Source organism: Micropterus salmoides, unplaced genomic scaffold, assembly GCF_014851395.1.
Source record: "Micropterus salmoides isolate LMB-PRFRI ecotype aquatic unplaced genomic scaffold, ASM1485139v1 Ms_hic_scaffold_20, whole genome shotgun sequence".
Classification (NCBI taxonomy): Eukaryota; Metazoa; Chordata; class Actinopteri; order Centrarchiformes; family Centrarchidae; genus Micropterus; species Micropterus salmoides.
The window spans coordinates 12,625,284-12,643,465 of NW_024041151.1; the positions used below are offsets into that span (position 1 = coordinate 12,625,284).

At 40.3% G+C, this 18,182-nt stretch overlaps 1 protein-coding gene across 1 annotated transcript; it reads left to right on the top strand.

Moving 5' to 3' along the window:
* Positions 1-1,110: 1,110 nt before the first annotated feature.
* On the top strand, positions 1,111-11,667 carry LOC119915043 (O-acyltransferase like protein-like). The gene is made up of 15 exons (XM_038734600.1): positions 1,111-1,222; positions 3,318-3,451; positions 3,532-3,610; positions 3,697-3,832; positions 3,977-4,174; positions 4,376-4,578; positions 4,665-4,767; positions 4,870-4,971; positions 5,107-5,272; positions 5,367-5,446; positions 5,604-5,714; positions 5,883-6,006; positions 6,185-6,371; positions 11,163-11,305; positions 11,447-11,667. The coding sequence occupies exons 1-15, from the start codon at positions 1,156-1,158 to the stop codon at positions 11,549-11,551; spliced, it is 1,938 nt and encodes a 645-aa protein (XP_038590528.1). The 5' UTR covers positions 1,111-1,155; the 3' UTR covers positions 11,552-11,667.
* Positions 11,668-18,182: the final 6,515 nt, after the last annotated feature.

An 18,182-nucleotide genomic window follows, 5' to 3' on the forward strand; every position in this document is an offset into this window, starting at 1 on the left:
CTGAGGACATCTTTACCTCTGTGATCCATAAATCTGCTTGGAAATCACAATGGTGGTAAAAGCTCCGTACAGCTCCAGAACTTGCCTGAGAATCATCACATATTTAAGTTTTCTTCTGTATTAAAATAATCCTCTGATAGTTACTGTCTGTACTTGAACTTTGCCATACCAACCTTATAAGGTAATACTATGTCAGTCAGTGTTGTGTTTAGAGCTGTGTGCCTCCAATTGGCCAAAAAAATCTTGACAAGGTAGAAAAAATTAATGTCACTTTAAGCAAAGTGTTTTACTAAACTACATGAGGGGAAACAAGACGTCTCTAGTGTTAAAAGTCCTGTGCTTTGTGCACCCACAATCAACCTCAACCACCTTCCACCTACATCTGTAATATAACACACCCTGGACTGCAAAACCTGCTCTTTAAGACAGAGACTCAATGTACAAATACTTTGTTCATCGTAAAATGGCTCATGGAGATGATCTCTCTGTAGCAGGAGCAAACATTAAATCAGAATTTAGATGCATCATGCTGAATATGTATAAATTGTTTCCCTCACATTGTGTAGGTTTTTAGGACAAGCTCACCCTCTAGCGGCCATTGCTGATTTATTCACATTACTGTCTGCAGGCGTTGCTTCTCCCTTATTTTAGCTTGAGAAAAATGGTTACAGTAAAAACTAATGTAAATGTTATAAATAAGTAAACATAAAAGTAATTGTAACTCACTAACTTGTAACTTTGTATACAAAATCAGACTGATACTACTAGGAAACATCTGCTGTTCCAGCGGTAAATGTTCCAGTGATGGGGCAACAACCTGACAATGACTTACTGCACTCCAGCCTAATTATATTGATCCTGTGTGGTGACATAATCACAGCCTCTCATCCTCATGTAACAGAATCCTGTTCACACCTGATATAGAATGCAGGTGGTGAAGACCCGTATTTGTTCAATCTATCCTGTGCAAGATGAATTTTACGCTACCTTCTTGATGATGATGTGTCCCTTCCTATGTTATTTAAACACCTTCTCCACTAACAAGATGTAGTCAGTCCTAAAAAAATGGCCCTGGGTTGGGTGGCATTCCTTCTGTTTGCAGCGTTTAGTGTAGTGCTGGAAAATATACAGGCCTTGAATGTGTCTCAAAGATGTATGGAGGATAACGATGCGTTCCTCTGGGAAATTAACCAGGACCGACCGAAGGAATATGCTGTTTCCAGTAAGTGTTGCTGACCTTTGAAAGGCTTTTTCTCACTGTTTTAAGTTGTAGAGACACTAGGGAGTCTACAGAGTCGAAACTGGAACCAGCTGTTCTTTTAGAGGGGCCAGTTATATTAAGTTGAAACTAAGCTCATTATAGCCATGGAGTGGATCAGAACCCAAGTCAAATCATGCCATCTAAAGAAAACAGCTATAAAACATTACAATAGCAGATTAGTACCTTTCGACTGTGGTGTAATGCAGCAAACAGCATTTTAACAGCTTTTAGATGAAAGACTTATGTTCACTTAAAATAAACAACAACAAAAAAAACAATGCACATATATTTTTTCTTCAATACAAAACATATACAGTTACATACTTAAAAGCTTAAAAAAATGTAAGTTCACATTCACATCAAAAAGTATCAAATACATGACTTACTGTGTCTTATCCATCTAGATGTAGGCCTACACAAATTGCCTACATAATAATAATAATAATAATAATATATTGCTAACTAAACCAATGATATTTAGTATTATAATTATTAATATGAATAATATTGTTCTATTCTTATTATTTGAATGTTTAAACTCTTTATTTTACATCCTTCCTCAGTTTAAAATGTATATTAATTATTCTTTAAATGGTCTGATTTTATTTTAGCTTTCTACAAGCACTTTGAGATACATTTTCTATATTAAAGTGCTATACAAATAAAGTACATCCTCATTATTAGTAGTATTATACAGAACAGCTTTACAAAAACTAAATTAATTAATTAATAATTAATTCTCAGAAGGAAGTAGCATAATTTCTCAAGCTTATTCACAAATTAGGCTACAAACACTATACAGGTAAACGAACAAACTGTCAGTTAACATTAAATGGAATAATTATTATAATATTTTGCAAGCTCTATCACTGTAACTGCACACTATAATAACACAGCTAAAGTGAAGATGAAATGAAATAAAATGAGACAGACAGCGGGTGTATCTGACTTACCATGAATATGAAGTACTCCACATCCATGTCATACACTGTAATGTCCTTTACACTTGTTGCTCAGATGGTCATTAAGTTTTTTGCTAACAGAACTCCTGGTCTCCTCTTTATCTAGCTGCTAGCTAACTTGTCTCCATAGACTGTATAAAACAAGCTTGTCTCACAAAAACACGGTAAAGTTAGCTAGCAATTATTAATTATTAAAAACAAGCGAACTTTTCGTTCATTTAAGTCTCTGCTGTTTGTTGTGAGGCCAGACCATAACTGCCTTCAATATTTACTTTTAACTTTTAAAGTTTATTTAACGGAGACCTGATATTTCACAGTTTTAAAATATAAAGTCATAGTGACCACATCTGATTGTTTCATACTTAAGCTAACTAGTGTTCAAATTATATGCCACCTTCACCTATCTGCCTTTCCGTATGGGTGCAACGCCGTTTTTGGCCACATTGGCTGGATTTCATAGACCGGCCGTTACAACCCATAGAGGCGCTGTTTCACTCAATTGAGGCGACTAGATGGAAAAAATCGGGAAGAAATAACGTGTGTGTTATGTGTCAATGACATTTTAAAATGTGAGTGGCAGTAACTGAAAGTGAAAACTTAATTTATGCTGCATGACATCTGGCCCTTGATTAGCCAATAGCCTGCAACAAGACACTTAACCCCTTGTTTCTCCAGAGGCGTGCAACCTCTGACATACATAGCAATTGTAATTGTAAATTGTAAATCGCTTTGGATAAAAGCTAATGACTAATTATCATTATCATTAATTATCACAACACATTGTCCCACTTATAGTCTAAAATAGTAAGTGCAAGGAGTTTGAATTTGTCTTAACTTTAAAAGGGTTAGAAAGAGTCACCAAAATTGATACTCTTGAACCAAGGAAAGTAGACAGCACCCTTGTTGTGCAATCACAATCAAGCATCAATATTAATTTGACATGTTTTATTTTAATAAGGCTCTCTTTTTATCCAAAGGGACTGTGTTGTGTTGTGTTGTGTTCTTTGCAAGTCTAAGTTGCATTGCTGTTTGGTGTGTGTGTGTGTGTGTGTGTGTGTGTGTGTGTGTGTGTGTGTGTGTGTGTGTATTTTCAGTGTATGATGCATTTGGAAAGATGGGTAGCAATGTTGAAGGAGGTAATGTCAACCGGCCTGGCTTGCTGCAGCTGTGTCGCTCTGCCCATGCTCCTACCTTCTCTGGACAGTACTGCCAGGTGTTCCTTAGACAGGTAACCAGAAAATATTTGTTTGTCATCCTGGCAGTTGGTTATAGTAGGTGATTTTGAACAAAGTGTTTTTACTACTGTAGGGAACAGTCCAGTACTTTGTGGGTGTTTGTGTTCCTGACTCCTGTGAAGAAGAGGAGGTGCAAATGCTGGTGCTGTACGGTCAGTGAAAATCTGTTTTTTCTGGACTCATTGCAGTATCATTCCAATACTACTTTGTTTAACTTGTTTTTCACCTTTTCTAACAGGGAGACTACAGTTTAGTCAGACGTCCCTCATTCCCCCTTTACCTCCCATCCTGGTCAATCAGTCCACTCAGGAGATGATCATGACTCACTGTTTGTCTGACACCATTGCCCCTGATGCATCAGATGTCACCTGCCTGTAAGTATAAGATTGGACTTCTTTTTTTTTTACCCTACTACTGTCTTATATGCATGTGCACTTGTAACTTAACTCACTCTGTTTTTGTCTTTAAAAAAAAAGGAATATTTGAGTCTCCTAAAACAGATCATTTTTCTCTGGCAGGTTTGTGTGTTGTGTAATGGTAGCAATTCCTCTTGTGGCTACCCTGTTTAGAGCTATGATGAGATGGCAACAGAAAAAAGAGGTCAAACCAACAGTAGAGTCATTCTGTTTAAACACTGGTCTCAACCTTTATGGGACCCTGAAGACCAACGGCTCCTCCAGCGAAATTAATAGTAGCACTTTAGAGGAAAATGGTAAGTATAATGTCCATCATATGTGAGTACATGGTACCCAAAATTTACTTTAAACTATTCAGTTCTGCTGTGATTGGAAGAAAAAATATAACTAAATAACTAAATGTTCAACACCGAAAAGTTATATACTCTACAAAAAAAAGTTATATGTGGAGTTTATATTCAGACATTGCTTAATTGAATATTGTCTCATAGACTGCACCAGGCACACGACACTGTGCTTTTCTCGAAGCTGTGTGTACCGGTACCTGCAGGTGTTCTCTCTACAAACTACCACCCAGGGCATCTTTAGCACCTCCTCATCCATCCCAGGAGGAGGCTACTCCTGCCTGAATGGCATCCGTGTTCTCAGCCTGCTGTGGATCATATGTGGACACTCTGCACAGTTCCCTGTAATAAACAACCTCGGTATGACAAGACTCACTGCCACTTGCTCACTCAATCTGCAAGACATTCACTTAATCACATATTACACTGTATTGCATCTATTACAGATAACTACAAAAACTGGAAGAACACAGTTGAAAGCAGCCCTCTGTATGTGCTTACCATCAGCGGACCTGTGTTTCTGGCTGTAGACACCTTTTTACTGCTCGGGTGAGAGTGACACAGGTTTAGGCTAAGTTTGAAACAATGATGGATTTACCATGGTGCGTCTGTAAAAAAAACAACCTCTTTACAGCAGATTGTGTGTTCTAGGGGTCTGCTTAGTGCAAGGTCTCTGCTGGGCTCCATCAACAGAGCTGAAGACAACCTGAGCACCAGTTTGGTGGCCAACTACCTCTTCAAGAGGATTAAAAGGTAATGCATGATGATCATTTCACCAAATTAAGTGATTTATTATTATAGTTAGAAACGGATTTAGAAGCTCTTCATTGTATGTGTGATCTACAATTAATATATATGTGAAATGTCTTTGTGCTTCCTTTGCTACAGGATTCAACCACTGCACATGTTTATTATGAGTCTAACCATTGGCCTTATCTCTCTGGTCCAGTGGGGACCCTACTGGTTCCCATTTATAGATACAGTGATGGATTGTAAGACTTACTGGTGGGCTAACTTACTATTGATAGGCAATCTCCTCCCAGTCCACGAGATAGTAAGTTAAACGGGTAATTTAGGCCTACATTCTATTTAGTAGCTTCAATTTATTTTGACATATTTGACCTATATCTTAACATTTACCTCCTCAGTGTATTCCTTGGACTTGGTACCTATCTCTGGACTTCCAGTGTTATGCCACCACTCCTTTGTTGGTCTATTTTTACAGACTGTACGTACTTTCATATGATTCGAAAACATTGCAACATTTTAGTCCTCAATCAGATTTCTACCTTGTCAAAAATACATTTTGAATCATGGCCACCACTGGGGCCATTTCACATTCTAACAATTTTTGTTCTACAATCTTCCTGTTGTTTGTTTATCAGAAACAGAGGTGTGTTTGCAGTTGTTTCTGGAGGTCTTCTGCTGATGACCACTGTGACCAGTGCTGTTATAACTGCACTTCTACAGCTGCCAGTCTTTCAACCGTCTACACTGTAAGACTTATATCGTGATGTAGTACTAATGCAAACTGCTAAGGAACCATGTGTATGAAATATAAGGTGACAAGTCAACTAATCTAATGCTAAAGAGAGCAAAGGCCAACTAGCCATTCCAATTGTTTTTTTTTTAATTGTTTTTTTATTTGTTTCTTTACTTTGCAGGAAATCTGAAAATTATGTCTTATATTACTATGTGAAACCCTACACAAGATATGGGCCATTTTTAATAGGTGTCTTGACTGGAATATACTTGACAACAAAGAAGCATCAGCTGTTAAAGCAAAAGGTGAGAACATCTGATAAGGTTGACAGAGATCCCAGCCAAACTCACTAGACACACCTTATTGTTTTAATAAATTTGAACATACAATGCTCTTCTGTGATACTATTGAGCCAGACAGACTCTGTACACATACAAGCTGCCATTATACGCATGTGCTTATTGTGTCTTGCTGTTGCTCCAGTGGCAGGCAATACTTGGTTGGTTCTGCTGTTTGTCACTCATGGCTGTGTTGGTTGGATTGGCATACATCCTGAGGGAAACCCCAGCCTACCCATCTGTGCCTCATGCCCTCTACCAGGGACTGCACAGACAGCTCTGGGCTCTGGCTGTGACCTGGATCATACTGGCTTGTGAGGAGGGTTACGGAGGTAAACAAATTTTTGGGATAAAACAATATAGAATTTAAAATAAACAAAAACTATTCACGTATTATACTAACAGCAATGACAGTTTAAGAGCTGGATACTGTACAATTTGGGGGATATTTTCATTTTTAGCCTTAGACATTTTTAACCCTCATCTACCTCTTTACATTATACAAAAACCAAATTAGTGATATTATCTACAATATGTTAGATATGGCTAGAATTTTAGTTTGACATTCAATAGACTGTAAAGAAGTAACAGTTATGATGTTATGTCAGAAACGTCTACATATTGTGTTGCAGAGATATATACTGAAGTTAGCATGCTAACACCTCCCAGAGGAAAAATCTTTTGTTCAGAATAGTCTTTTCTTTAACTCTTGAGAAAACAGATTGAGGTTTTGAGACTTAGGTAAAAACATATGGATACAGAATTGAGATTACAATAGGATAAATGGAAGTAACAGATGAGATCTCATCATTGTATCTTTTTGAGTTCATTAATGTCTTGCTTATTGCTCCTAAAAAGCGGTTGGGAGAACTGGGGAGATGTTTGTGAGCTTGATTGTATTACATTACTGTCTATGCATGGAGAACCGTGCTGCCCTGAACTGGATTTGAACCCGGCTCCTGCTGTTCAAAGGGCGACAACACTGCCGCTGCGCTAAAATTAACTGTAAAGGATTAACTGTCTTTAAATAGAGTACAATTTTCCTTTACTTAAAAGAGAAAAAATACCATATCCACAATTAAAGTCCTCAAAGTTCTACTCAAGTAAAAGGTATAAAGACAAGACAAATACATGTTGTATCTCAGTTCTTGCGTGCATTCGGTCCTTAATGAATTAATCTCTAAACATTATGTCAAAGTATTGGGTGTTCCAGTTATGCTGGCTGTGACCTTAACAAATTGGACATGAAATTTGAATGTCAAAATGTATTTTATTTTTCTCAGTAACTTTTAACAGATAATAAACAATAAATACAATAAGGATTTGAAATTAAGGCGAGTAAAAGTATAAACCCCCATAAAAAGAAAATCCTCAACCTCAACATTTGACGTAAGTAAAGTACTTGAGTAAAATAACCCCTCAATGGGGTTAAACTAAGAAATATGTTGGAGTTTTTTTTCTGATCCACATTCTAGAGACTGAAATTACACTTATTTAAGATACTGTAGAGATCTCATCTAAGACAGAGATGAGTTTTTTGCTCCTGAGGGGACTATGAGAAAACTAAGACATATTTGAGAAGAATCATGAGATCCCAGGAGTCATAGCTGAGTTTTCTTTGAGCTCTTTCTCTGATCTCATGGTCCAATGTTCAGGAGACTTCAATAAGACTTATTTAAGATAAGTTAGAGATCTCTTGTTTTGATCAGAGTCAGACAGAGATGAGTTTTTTGCTCCTGAGGCCAATATGAAAAAACTGAGACATATTTGAGCAGAATCATGAGATCCCAGGAGTCATAGCTGAGTTTTCTTTGAGCGCTCTCTGATCTCATGGTCCAATGTTCAGGAGACTTAAATTAGACTTATTTAAGATCAGTTAGAGATCTCTTGTTTTGATCAGAGTCAGACATAAATGAGATTTTATATTGTTGTTTCTCCTCAGATGAATTTGAGAAGTGGGAGAAAAGGCCTTTGGTCTCATCTTGGTATTAAAAGCAGCTCATTTGTGTCTAGGAGAAAAAAAGGAAACAACTATGAGATCTCATCTTGGATTTTGCTTTCCTATGGGCTAGCCCATTCCCATCCTGTCTCGTAATACCACTTGGGTCTTGAGAGGTGATAGTCCGATAGTATAGCTCAGGCTACCCCTGTCATTTCAGCTCTCTTAGTTTCAAAATGTCAAAAAAAGGAAATATTCTTACACCTATTTACTCAGCCCTCATCCATTGCTGAACCCCTTTAGGTGTGAGAGGGCGCTGGCGTGTCTGTCACCGCTTCTCATGCTCACTAAGAATACGCACAACTCCATCTACTCTGCGATTCTACTCCTGCAGCTTTTCTAAACTGGTTTTCTACGTTACGCTACTAGTTGGATTCACTTTCTCACACTCTGCAACTTTTTCTCTGTGTCCTCTGAGTACGCTACTGGATCTGCTAAACCAGTGGCTTTTTCCAGCTGCTACACTACCTTAAAGAGTGGTCAACAGGCTACTTCCAAACCTTGGCTTTATTTTGACGATCCCCAAACTGCCAACAGCTGTAATTACCACTGAAAAAGGCTTGATCCTCCACAGTAGTCTCTTTTGAAGCTTGGCCGTGATTCTCTGGTGGATGGCCTGTGGCTTGTAAGCTAACGCTAGCTAGCGTTGGACAAGGTAGTGGTCTCCTCCGGCGTCATGGCTTTCATAAGGTACTCCTCTTTGGAACTCAAGAATCTCACCTCGCACATCGTACCGAGTAATGTTAACCTTGAGGTGATTAGATCTCTCCGTCTCCTCCCTATGTGCACAGGGCTACCTGAAATAAGTTTGTTTACATGAAGACATCCCCGGCTACTCCAGCTATTCGGTGTATCACTCAGCGACAACGTCATCAGAGTAAGCCGTGCCTACATTCATTTAACCTACGGCCCTTGGAACAGGCTGTTGATGTCATCCCCCATGCCAATACATCTGTCCATAAGTCTGCCTCATTTATACTGCTGAACACTCGCTCACTAAATAATAAAGCGCCACTCATACACGACATCATAACTGACAGGAAACTGGATTTTCTGTGTCTGACTGAAACTTGGCAGAACCAAATGAACTTTCTTGTACTTAACCAAGCTACCCCCCAAGGCTATAGTTACGTTCAAAAGCCCCATAGTTCTGGACGTGGTGGGGGATGTCATACATCATGCAGATATCCAGATAAAATTTCCAGTACACGCCTCTTCATTTGAGTGCATTCACTTTGCTCTGTCTGTGTCTCTGCAGCTACAAGTGGTCCTTGTCTATTGCCCGCCTAGGGCATCTGCTGTTAAGAGCCAACAACATCAACCTAAACAGCTAATTTCTACTATCAACCGCCTACTCTGCCCACCTGACTCTCCACAACCATCTGACACTGCTGGCCTATGCTCCAGGTTCCTGGAATACTTCCATAAAAGGGTAGAAACCATCCACCAGCAACTGCAGTTGTCCAGCTCCTCCCACCCAACTACACTACCACTGCTGGACACAAACTCTTCAACTGTCTTTACACCGCAGGACTGCCTCTCCTCTTTCTCCCCACTCAAAACAGCTCAAGTTCTTGAGCTAGTGTCAAAAGCAAAGGCCACATCCAGGAAACAGGATCCTTGGTCAAGGCATGTCTTCCAACTCTGGTTCCCACACTGGTCAACATCATCAACACCGCGCTGTCTTCTAGGGTGGTCCCCACCAGCTTTAAAACTGCTGCGGTGATCCCTACACTTAAAAAACCTGGCCTGGACCCAAATGATCCAAACCACTACAGCCCAATCTCCAACCTACTTTTTATATGCAAGTTATTGGAAAGAGCTGTAGCTGCCCAACTCAACCACCATATGCTACATTACAACCTCTACGAGCCATTTCAATATGGTTTCAGGACACATCATAGCACAGAAACTGCCCTCATTAAAATCACAAATGACCTTCTCATGGCAGCTGATTCTGACCATGTCAGCATCTTAATTCTTCTCAACCTCTCTGCAGCCTTCAACACAGTCCCCCACTCCATTCTTCTCACTCGCCTCTCCGAACTCATTGGCCTCACTGGTACTGTGTATTCCTGGTTTCAATCCTATCTCACCAACAGTCAACAATACATCACCCTTAAGGGCATCTGCTCTGACTTGGTGCCAGTCTCACACGGCATGCCTCAAGAATCGGTGCCTGGCCCACTACTATTTAATGTCTACATGTTACCTCTTGGGATGATCATCCGGAAACATGGACTGCACTTCCACTGCTACGCTGATGACACCCAGCTCTACATCAGCACTAAAGCTCCTACTCCCCTTCCATTAGTGCCACTTATCAATTGCCTGAAGGACATAAAGAACAGGATGGACAGTAACCTCCTCAAACTGAACAAAAACAAAACAGAACTCATGGTGTTTACCCCGCAGTCACTTCTCAAAAAGGTTGGTGACATCACACTGGATGTGGATGACTGCTCAATCTCTGCATCCCCTCAAGTACGCAACCTGGGCGTCATCATGGACTCCACCCTCTCCTTCCATTATGTTCAGAACTCTGCGGCTAGGATGCTGACCCACACAAAACTTGGACTGCACATCACTCCCATCCTGAACAAGCTTCACTAGCTGCCAGTTAAGTCCCAGATCAAATATAAAATCCTCCTCCATCCCTACTCCATCCCTACACTCAGTCACGGTCCCTGCAGTCCTCTGACACTGTCCCTAATTCCAGACTCTGGACATTTGGTGACAGACCCTTCTGTGTCGGTGCACCATCACTCTGGAACAAGCTTCCTCTTGCAATCTGCTCTGCCTCCTCTCTAATAACCTTTAATATCCAGCTTAAAACATACCTCTTACTCACCAAAACTATCTTGGTTAGGATCAGGACCGCTGAGCTAACTAGTTAACAGTTGTTAGCAGCAGTTATGACCTGATATGCTGCACCCTATTTGTTTTTGTATGAATTCGACAGGTGGAGTGTAGTCTCAATTTTTACACATTGCACCTTTAACAAATGTGAATACAAATACAGTAGCAGCTTGCTACTTGCTAAATGAGTAAAAGCTAGACTTTTATACATGAATATGTTTTATTTTATTGTTTAAATCTTCTAAATCTCTCACTGTTTCTCCAGGTTTTATCAAGAGCCTGTTGTCATTGGGTGTCTGGGTTCCTCTTTCCAACATCAGTTTTGCCTGCTATCTGACACATCCTGTCTTCATCATCCTCTACATTGGCTTGCAAGAGACCCCACTCCACTACACAGACATCAACTTTGTAAGTACTTAGACAGCACATTTCATTCAATTTCATCAAGCCTGATTCTGAGGTACAGTATTTCAGATGTGACCACTATTTGGCTGTGTTTCTGCATGCCCTTTTTAATGTAATGTATGCTATTGTATGTCTCTTCTTTAGATGTACTTGTTCCTTGGCCACCTGGTGCTTACGCTGGTGATCAGCTATGTGTTAACTGTGCTGGTGGAGAAGCCCTACCTCCTCCTAAAATGGAGTAGTACATAGAAATAAATCCAAACTACTTGAAGGATCCAGTTAACGCCCCTTATTGTATATTTCCTTGTGCCTTGTAAGCTATGCCAGTGTGCTTGTTCAATTCCTCTTTTGTTAAAAATAAACCTGTTTGCTGAATGGTTACTATTTTTACAGTGTAACTGATGTTGTTCAAAAGTTTACAGAGGGCAACACACTGCAGATAACACAAAATTAAGTTGAGATTATCTTTGAAATCAACAGCATTCAGGGAGAGAATCAAAATCCATATTTTGTGAAACTGAATTGGTTTTCAGGTTTATGATTTCACAGATATAACATTATATCATCTGCATATAAAGATATTTTGTGTTGTCTTGTGTTTTTTTGGGTTGTCTATATTTTGCCCATCACCACTGAATCAAAGATAAGATTAAAAGGGCAAATAGTTGTGGAGAAATGTGGCAGGCCTGACCTCCTATTTTAACCAGTAGCAAAAAGCTTATTAAAATTCCTATTAAAATTTCGACATGTTATGTATATTATTTTGTAATTTATTAACTGCACAGATGATCTTGAGGAGTCTTTCAGAAGATCAGAATTACAACTATACATGCTGCTCTTGAATATATCTACATAAATGGTGGTGAAAACCTGTGCGCCTGAAAACTGACTCACACCATTCCCTATGTGACAAACTCTTCCGATAAGATACTGTATAGCAATGAGTACATTCATTCTTCTAACTTCTCAGTTTATGTTATACAGGTCAGAAACACGGTCTTGTCACTGTCATGGAGAGCATTAAAAATTATTCACATTAGAAGTTATGAAAAAAGGACTGAGATAGCAAAAAAGTTCTGCCCTCTTGCAGAGGACAAGACTAGTGTGACTGGTTTCCAGTTTATCATATTCCCTTGCCATGACCTAGGTGCATATGTGTCATGTCAAAATTTTTAATTATTATATAAAAACAGAAGCAATCATCCATTTTAATAACAACTAGGGCCAAGAAAGCAGAGGAATTAGAGCGAGCTGTATAATACGGCCCATTATACAGTTCAGGAACAGGACCACACCTCTCTCTCTCTCTCGGACAGCGATCTATACGAACATCAGTCTGATGGTCTCTGAATCGCCTCTGTCCATATCCACATCCACTCCTACTCATCAACGGAGACCACGCTCCGTTATCCAAGTTCCTCAGCACCGCATTGTCCACTATTCTTCATCCAGCAGCTCTAGAGCGACTCCACCTAGCACATACAGAGGACATATCACCCCATGTGCCTGCTCCCTCTGTGTGTGATTTTTCCCATTTGTTTTCCCGTTTTCTCTCATCCATGTCTCAGCAGGCTGCACACCCTACCCTTGCATATGCATCCCTCTATTCCAGCATCCTTTCTCCTCCCCTTCCCTCAGTTGTTGCTAAAATAGCTCCTTCAGCTTTCTCCACACCACAAACGTTGCCGTCCAATCTACATCAGCCACAACAAGCCATGGTGTACCACTAACTGGACTCACTCCATTTCCTCTTTTTCTAGCTAAAGAAGTCGCTGGCAGGGATAGGTCCCTTCATCATCCCCTTCCCCATTTACCGTATCAGCCCTATCAGCATTGCCACCTGAAATGACCTGCAAAAACTTAGTCTTATTACAGATTTTTCTTCCTCTCATTGCACCACCACTCCAAGCATCAACAGCCTCATCGCCAGTCCAGATTTTTCCAGGCATTATGCAACCATCTCACAGTGAGACAGTGAGCTGGACTTCATCAGTGGTGCTGAAGTTAACGTGTGTGGATTTGTTGTGAGATTTCTGCCTGATCAAAGGTATCAGTTACTTTTGGTTTCACATGCAGCATGCAGTCCCAAACTGTGTCGGTCAAACTACCAGCGGAGCAATAACATAATGCACAGCAGAGTAGGCCTATAGGGTAGGTAGATAATAATAGTAAAATAATATTCTCATTAAATGATGACATTAGTCTCGTAATATTCTGACTTTTTTCTGGACAGAAAACACAGATATGAGGGAGATATTCTGAATGTGCAGAAAGTTTTAAACATGTTGCAGAAAACCTGCTGAAACAAAGGTGCTATTAAAGTGAAGAGTAACTGAATTAAAATGAATTAATTTATCATTGAGGTGAAAATGTGACAAATTACTACAATAGCTACAGAATGCCTGAAAGCCTTACAGCTTTATATTCTTTTTTTATTTTTTATTTAGAATTGACCCTTCGCTAAGTTACTGTTGCTAAGTCCAACAAACTGTTGGCGCTGCCACTGTCTATTACTGCACTCCCCTGAGAAATATTGTCACATTTGTTGGAAAAAGCTTTCTCAGAAAGAACCAGACAGTTTTGCCGTTGCATTAAACATTTGAAGGTGGTATTCAGGCTGTCAAATTGACTCAAGCGGACGTGAAAAAAATGAAAAATAGAAGCTGAAGCCTACCGATCACATAGTACAAGTGAACCACCGCATCCCTCGATGACTGAGACAACAACAATGTTAAGGATCAACACTAAAGCTGGGTAGGCCTCTGTTCATTATTACAATCATTAAAAAGCAGAACAGTTGGGATTTATTACGTTACATTCAATAGGAAGTTAGCTAGCATTAGCTAACTAACATCATATTAGGAACAACCCACAGCCGACATTTTTCTGGATTTATTTTAGGTTTTGGAAAGAGAATAAATCATACTTCCCCTATCAATCATATCTTGGAAAAATACAGCAGAAGAAAGCTAGAAAACGACTCTTTTTGCATTAGAGCGCATCCATGAAAGTGTTGGACCACAGTTAGAGTGAGTCCTATACTGCGCTGTGATTGGCCTGCTGTGTATTTGGGGCATGGCTTAGCGGAGGGTCAATTGTCCCCTGCTACCTGAATATTGTTTCCCTTTATATAGATAAAGACATTTCCACCATAAATTGGTGCAGAAATTTTCACCAGAATGCAGGAAATTAAGTCTTTTCTGGGGAGGACCCCCAGACTCTCCTCTTTATTTTTGTCCCCTCCACCGTTGAAAATAATGGGGGTCGCCAATTAAAAATCTTGCCTAGGCTCCAACATTGTGCATCTTAAACTACCTCTTTGCCCACCAATGTACCAAGTGCCAGCTTTTCTCCCTTGTTGGAGACCTAAAATTCGCTATCCAAATCATCCCACAAGGCCAATCCTTCCTCTCCCACTTACTGTCCCTCACCACTGCAGTTCTGTCCCTTTGTGATCATGCTGTACTGGCCGACGATTCTAAAATGGAGCTGAGATTGTGGCACAACTTCCTTTCTTATTGGAACAGCATCTCTTTCTTTTATGATGACCACATAACCGAACCTGAATTGCAAATTTGGTGAAATGTTGTGGCGAAATGTTGTGGTGTTGCTCCACCTGCTCCTTTCATCACTCACCCCCACGTCCTCATGCTAATCAAAAGTCTTCAAAAAACAAAACCTCAGCTCACTCCAAAACCATTACCCCTGACATCGGACCTCCTCGCTTGTTGCATCCAAGATCTCTGCGCAGGATACTTATCTCCCTCTGTCGATTCAACCCTCAAAGCCATGTTTCTCCTTGCATTCTTTGGTTTCTTGCTCGGAATTCTATCTAAATCTAGTGTAGCTACTAATTATACTACTGTCAGCTGTTTCCCCCACCTTGTGTTGTAGTACTCGATACCGGTCTTAAGATCACTTTTTGATGGTCTTGGTCTCGTCTCGGACTCAACCGCATTTGTACTCGGTCTTGTCTCGGTCTCAGACATTGAGGACTATTATTTCAAAACCATAACTTTGGGAATATCAATAAATTGCTTTTGCATTGTCTGATTTATTTGTTAACATCTTAACTTTGATTGGATGAAAAACATATTGTTTCAAATGCAACCAATAACGCTAAGTAAAAATGTGTTGTTACTGTTAACATCTGTCCCCCCTTTACATAATGGTAAACATGGAAAAGGAGTATTGAATAAAGATGCTTGTGTTGATTTTTTTAGCTCTTAGTGTTTGTATGTGGGTGTTTTAATGGGAATGTGGATCTTTCAGATCAATTTGAGAAGTACGTTTTATCTCGTTCCACATTTTATCGTGGGTGATGTAATGTGGGGCACTGGTGTTGGTCTTGACTCTGTCTCTCCCTCCCTCGGTCTTGGTCTCAACTTGGTCTCAGCCCCTAAAATGGTCTTGGCCCTGTCTCGATAAACTCTAGTCTTGGTCTTGACTTGGTCTCGGTTAGGGTGGTCTTAATTACAACACTACCTCCACCTGCAGCCAAGGGCTCCCAGACCACATCATCAAAATCCTTGGTCCATCCATTGATATTCCCATGCCTACCTTAGCTATGTCCACAACAACCTCAGCGACATTCAAAGAGCCCATCTCCCTTTAGTCCAGTAACTCATTTTGGGGGATGATAAGCAAGCAACTTATCGAGATGAGCCCCCACTCTCAATCCCAACCCCTGGGTTCCTTGCCGCTCCAGCCACCAAAATCCTAAACAACCTCCTTCATTCCTTCTACTCTCGACCCCTCCTTCATAAATACTTCAAAGGAGGGGTCGAATTCATTGTGTTGAAGGCTGTGTTTGATGATTCAATTCATATTTAAATTAGGGCTCAATCAATTTAACCACAATTGCAATCGTGATGTCACCCTGTGTAATTAAATAACCACAAAAGGTTACGATTTAATTTTTAAAAAAGGTATGCCGTATATGTGACACTCTAGTCTTTGTGTACAAAAGTCGCTTAGTCACATAAATATTGACAGACTTGTTGTCACACTTTCTACAGTACTGCTAAAAACATGCCACCTTATTGAGGCTAACTGGCCCTCGGCCAGCAGACACTGTGGATTCACCCATAAAACAGCAGGGAGAGTAGAACTTGTAACTTTGGCAATGCACGTCCATGAACTGGCGGAGCACTGAATGGAGGGGTGTATTTGTTTGGCAGTTGAGTTCAAATATCAACAATCTTTCCGCAGAATCTCTTTTTATTCCTTTTTGGGCATACGCTGTACGTTTTGAGCCCTTTTCTGACTCTAATTTACTGTGCAGTGTACAAGGGGAAGTAAGGCCCCACCAAGTGCTCCCTGTCAGACATTGGACGGTCAGAAATTTTGGTTGACCGTCGTCAGGGTGTCGCACAGTTGAAGCAGACCCACAAGTCGATTCCCCATGATCAGTGCCTTTTTTCTCACAATCCCTGAACGAAATGGTAAACGCTAGCTATCAAGTTAATCTTTATAGTAAACATAGCTACCCTCCCTCTATTTCTCTCTGCAAAATGGAGAAGCCATACTGTCCGCATCTTCACAGCCACTTTTGGCCTTTCTCATTTCAGTTTGTACCTTCTCGACTACTTGCTTCGCATCTTAGTCCCTCCTACTCAAGATGCGAGAGGAGGTGTTGAGGAGGCAAGGAGAGAGGAGTCGAGGTAAAAGGCATTTAACGAAATGAGATGTCCTTGCCTCGGAACCGTCATTTTAAAGCGAAATCAAAAAAATATGACATTTTGCACAGTTGAATCATCTGTACATTATTTCAGCCTGTTGCTGTGATCTTTGTCAGATGAGCAGACCGGCTGTCAGCAATAATACATAAAGGCTACAGATCATATCTTTACGACCCAGAAACATGTACAGTATGTCAACCTTATGACATGTAGAAACATCTGGAAGTTGCAATAAACATTATATCGTATGTTGAAAACTGTCACAGATTACAGTATCCTACTATCATTCACTACACAGAAATCCAGTAACCTTTTTGGGAGGTGCGCCCTTTGTCTGTAAACAGGAGATTATTTCAGCCCTCATCTTGATGAGATGAGCGTTTAATCATCAGTCCCTGTAAGAAATGACACACAATTATCTGAATACTCATGTAGGCTACGCATAAATCATCCACACGCCCCCTACCAAACTAATTATTTTCTCAGATTTAGACACCAGCACTTGCATGGACATTTTACCCCACCTCCACCGGTCAATTTAGCTTTCCAGGAGTTATTGTGTCTTGTCTTGATGTGTGATGTGATTTACTTTATTAAGCGTATCCATGCGCGCACTATGTCACAGCAAATATCGTGTAACAAAACAAAAAAACGGCAGTAATAAATTTGACAGGACAGACAGAGGAAACTCTCCAGAAGAAGTCTATGAAGATTCTCAGTCATCCAGGTCATAGTTATCCAACGAAGGTTAAATGAAGGGCAACTGGACATCACTTTCATCACTTCCCAGGAAACTCAACAAACGTAACCTATTGGCCTCAGGTGAAGATACCAACGATGGTCGTTCAGTCTTGGCCTCAGGTAGTCTTAACGACTGTAACGACTGTCGTCACAGCAACAAGGAACACTAACGAACCAGCGGTATCGATGACCCGGGTTAACGACCCCACTGAGGTTAAATAGCTGAGTTTCCCTGCTAGTCAGTCAGAACTGAAGAAGTTCTTTGGATAAGGGACGAAACGTCTTCCATTAGCTTCAACCAAGTCCAGTTGCCCTTCATTTAACCTTCGTTGGATCTCCAGAAGAAACAGAACTATTAGCTTCCGAAACGTTTCGATGCTTTGAAGGAGCACAGGATTTATCAGGAGGACGGCTGCTTTACTTCAAACAGTTTCACTGTATGAATCTGGACTGTGTGT

What these genes read in the sequence shown, in the direction of transcription:
- LOC119915043 (XM_038734600.1), top strand. Translation starts at nt 1,156, where the DNA reads ATGGAGGATAACGATGCGTTCCTCTGGGAAATTAACCAGGACCGACCG. An exon ending in CTCTTCAAGAGGATTAAAAG is followed by an intron (nt 4,972 to 5,106) that starts GTAATGCATGAT and finishes CCTTTGCTACAG; the next exon opens with GATTCAACCACTGCACATGT. An exon ending in TCCTCCCAGTCCACGAGATA is followed by an intron (nt 5,273 to 5,366) that starts GTAAGTTAAACG and finishes TTACCTCCTCAG; the next exon opens with TGTATTCCTTGGACTTGGTA.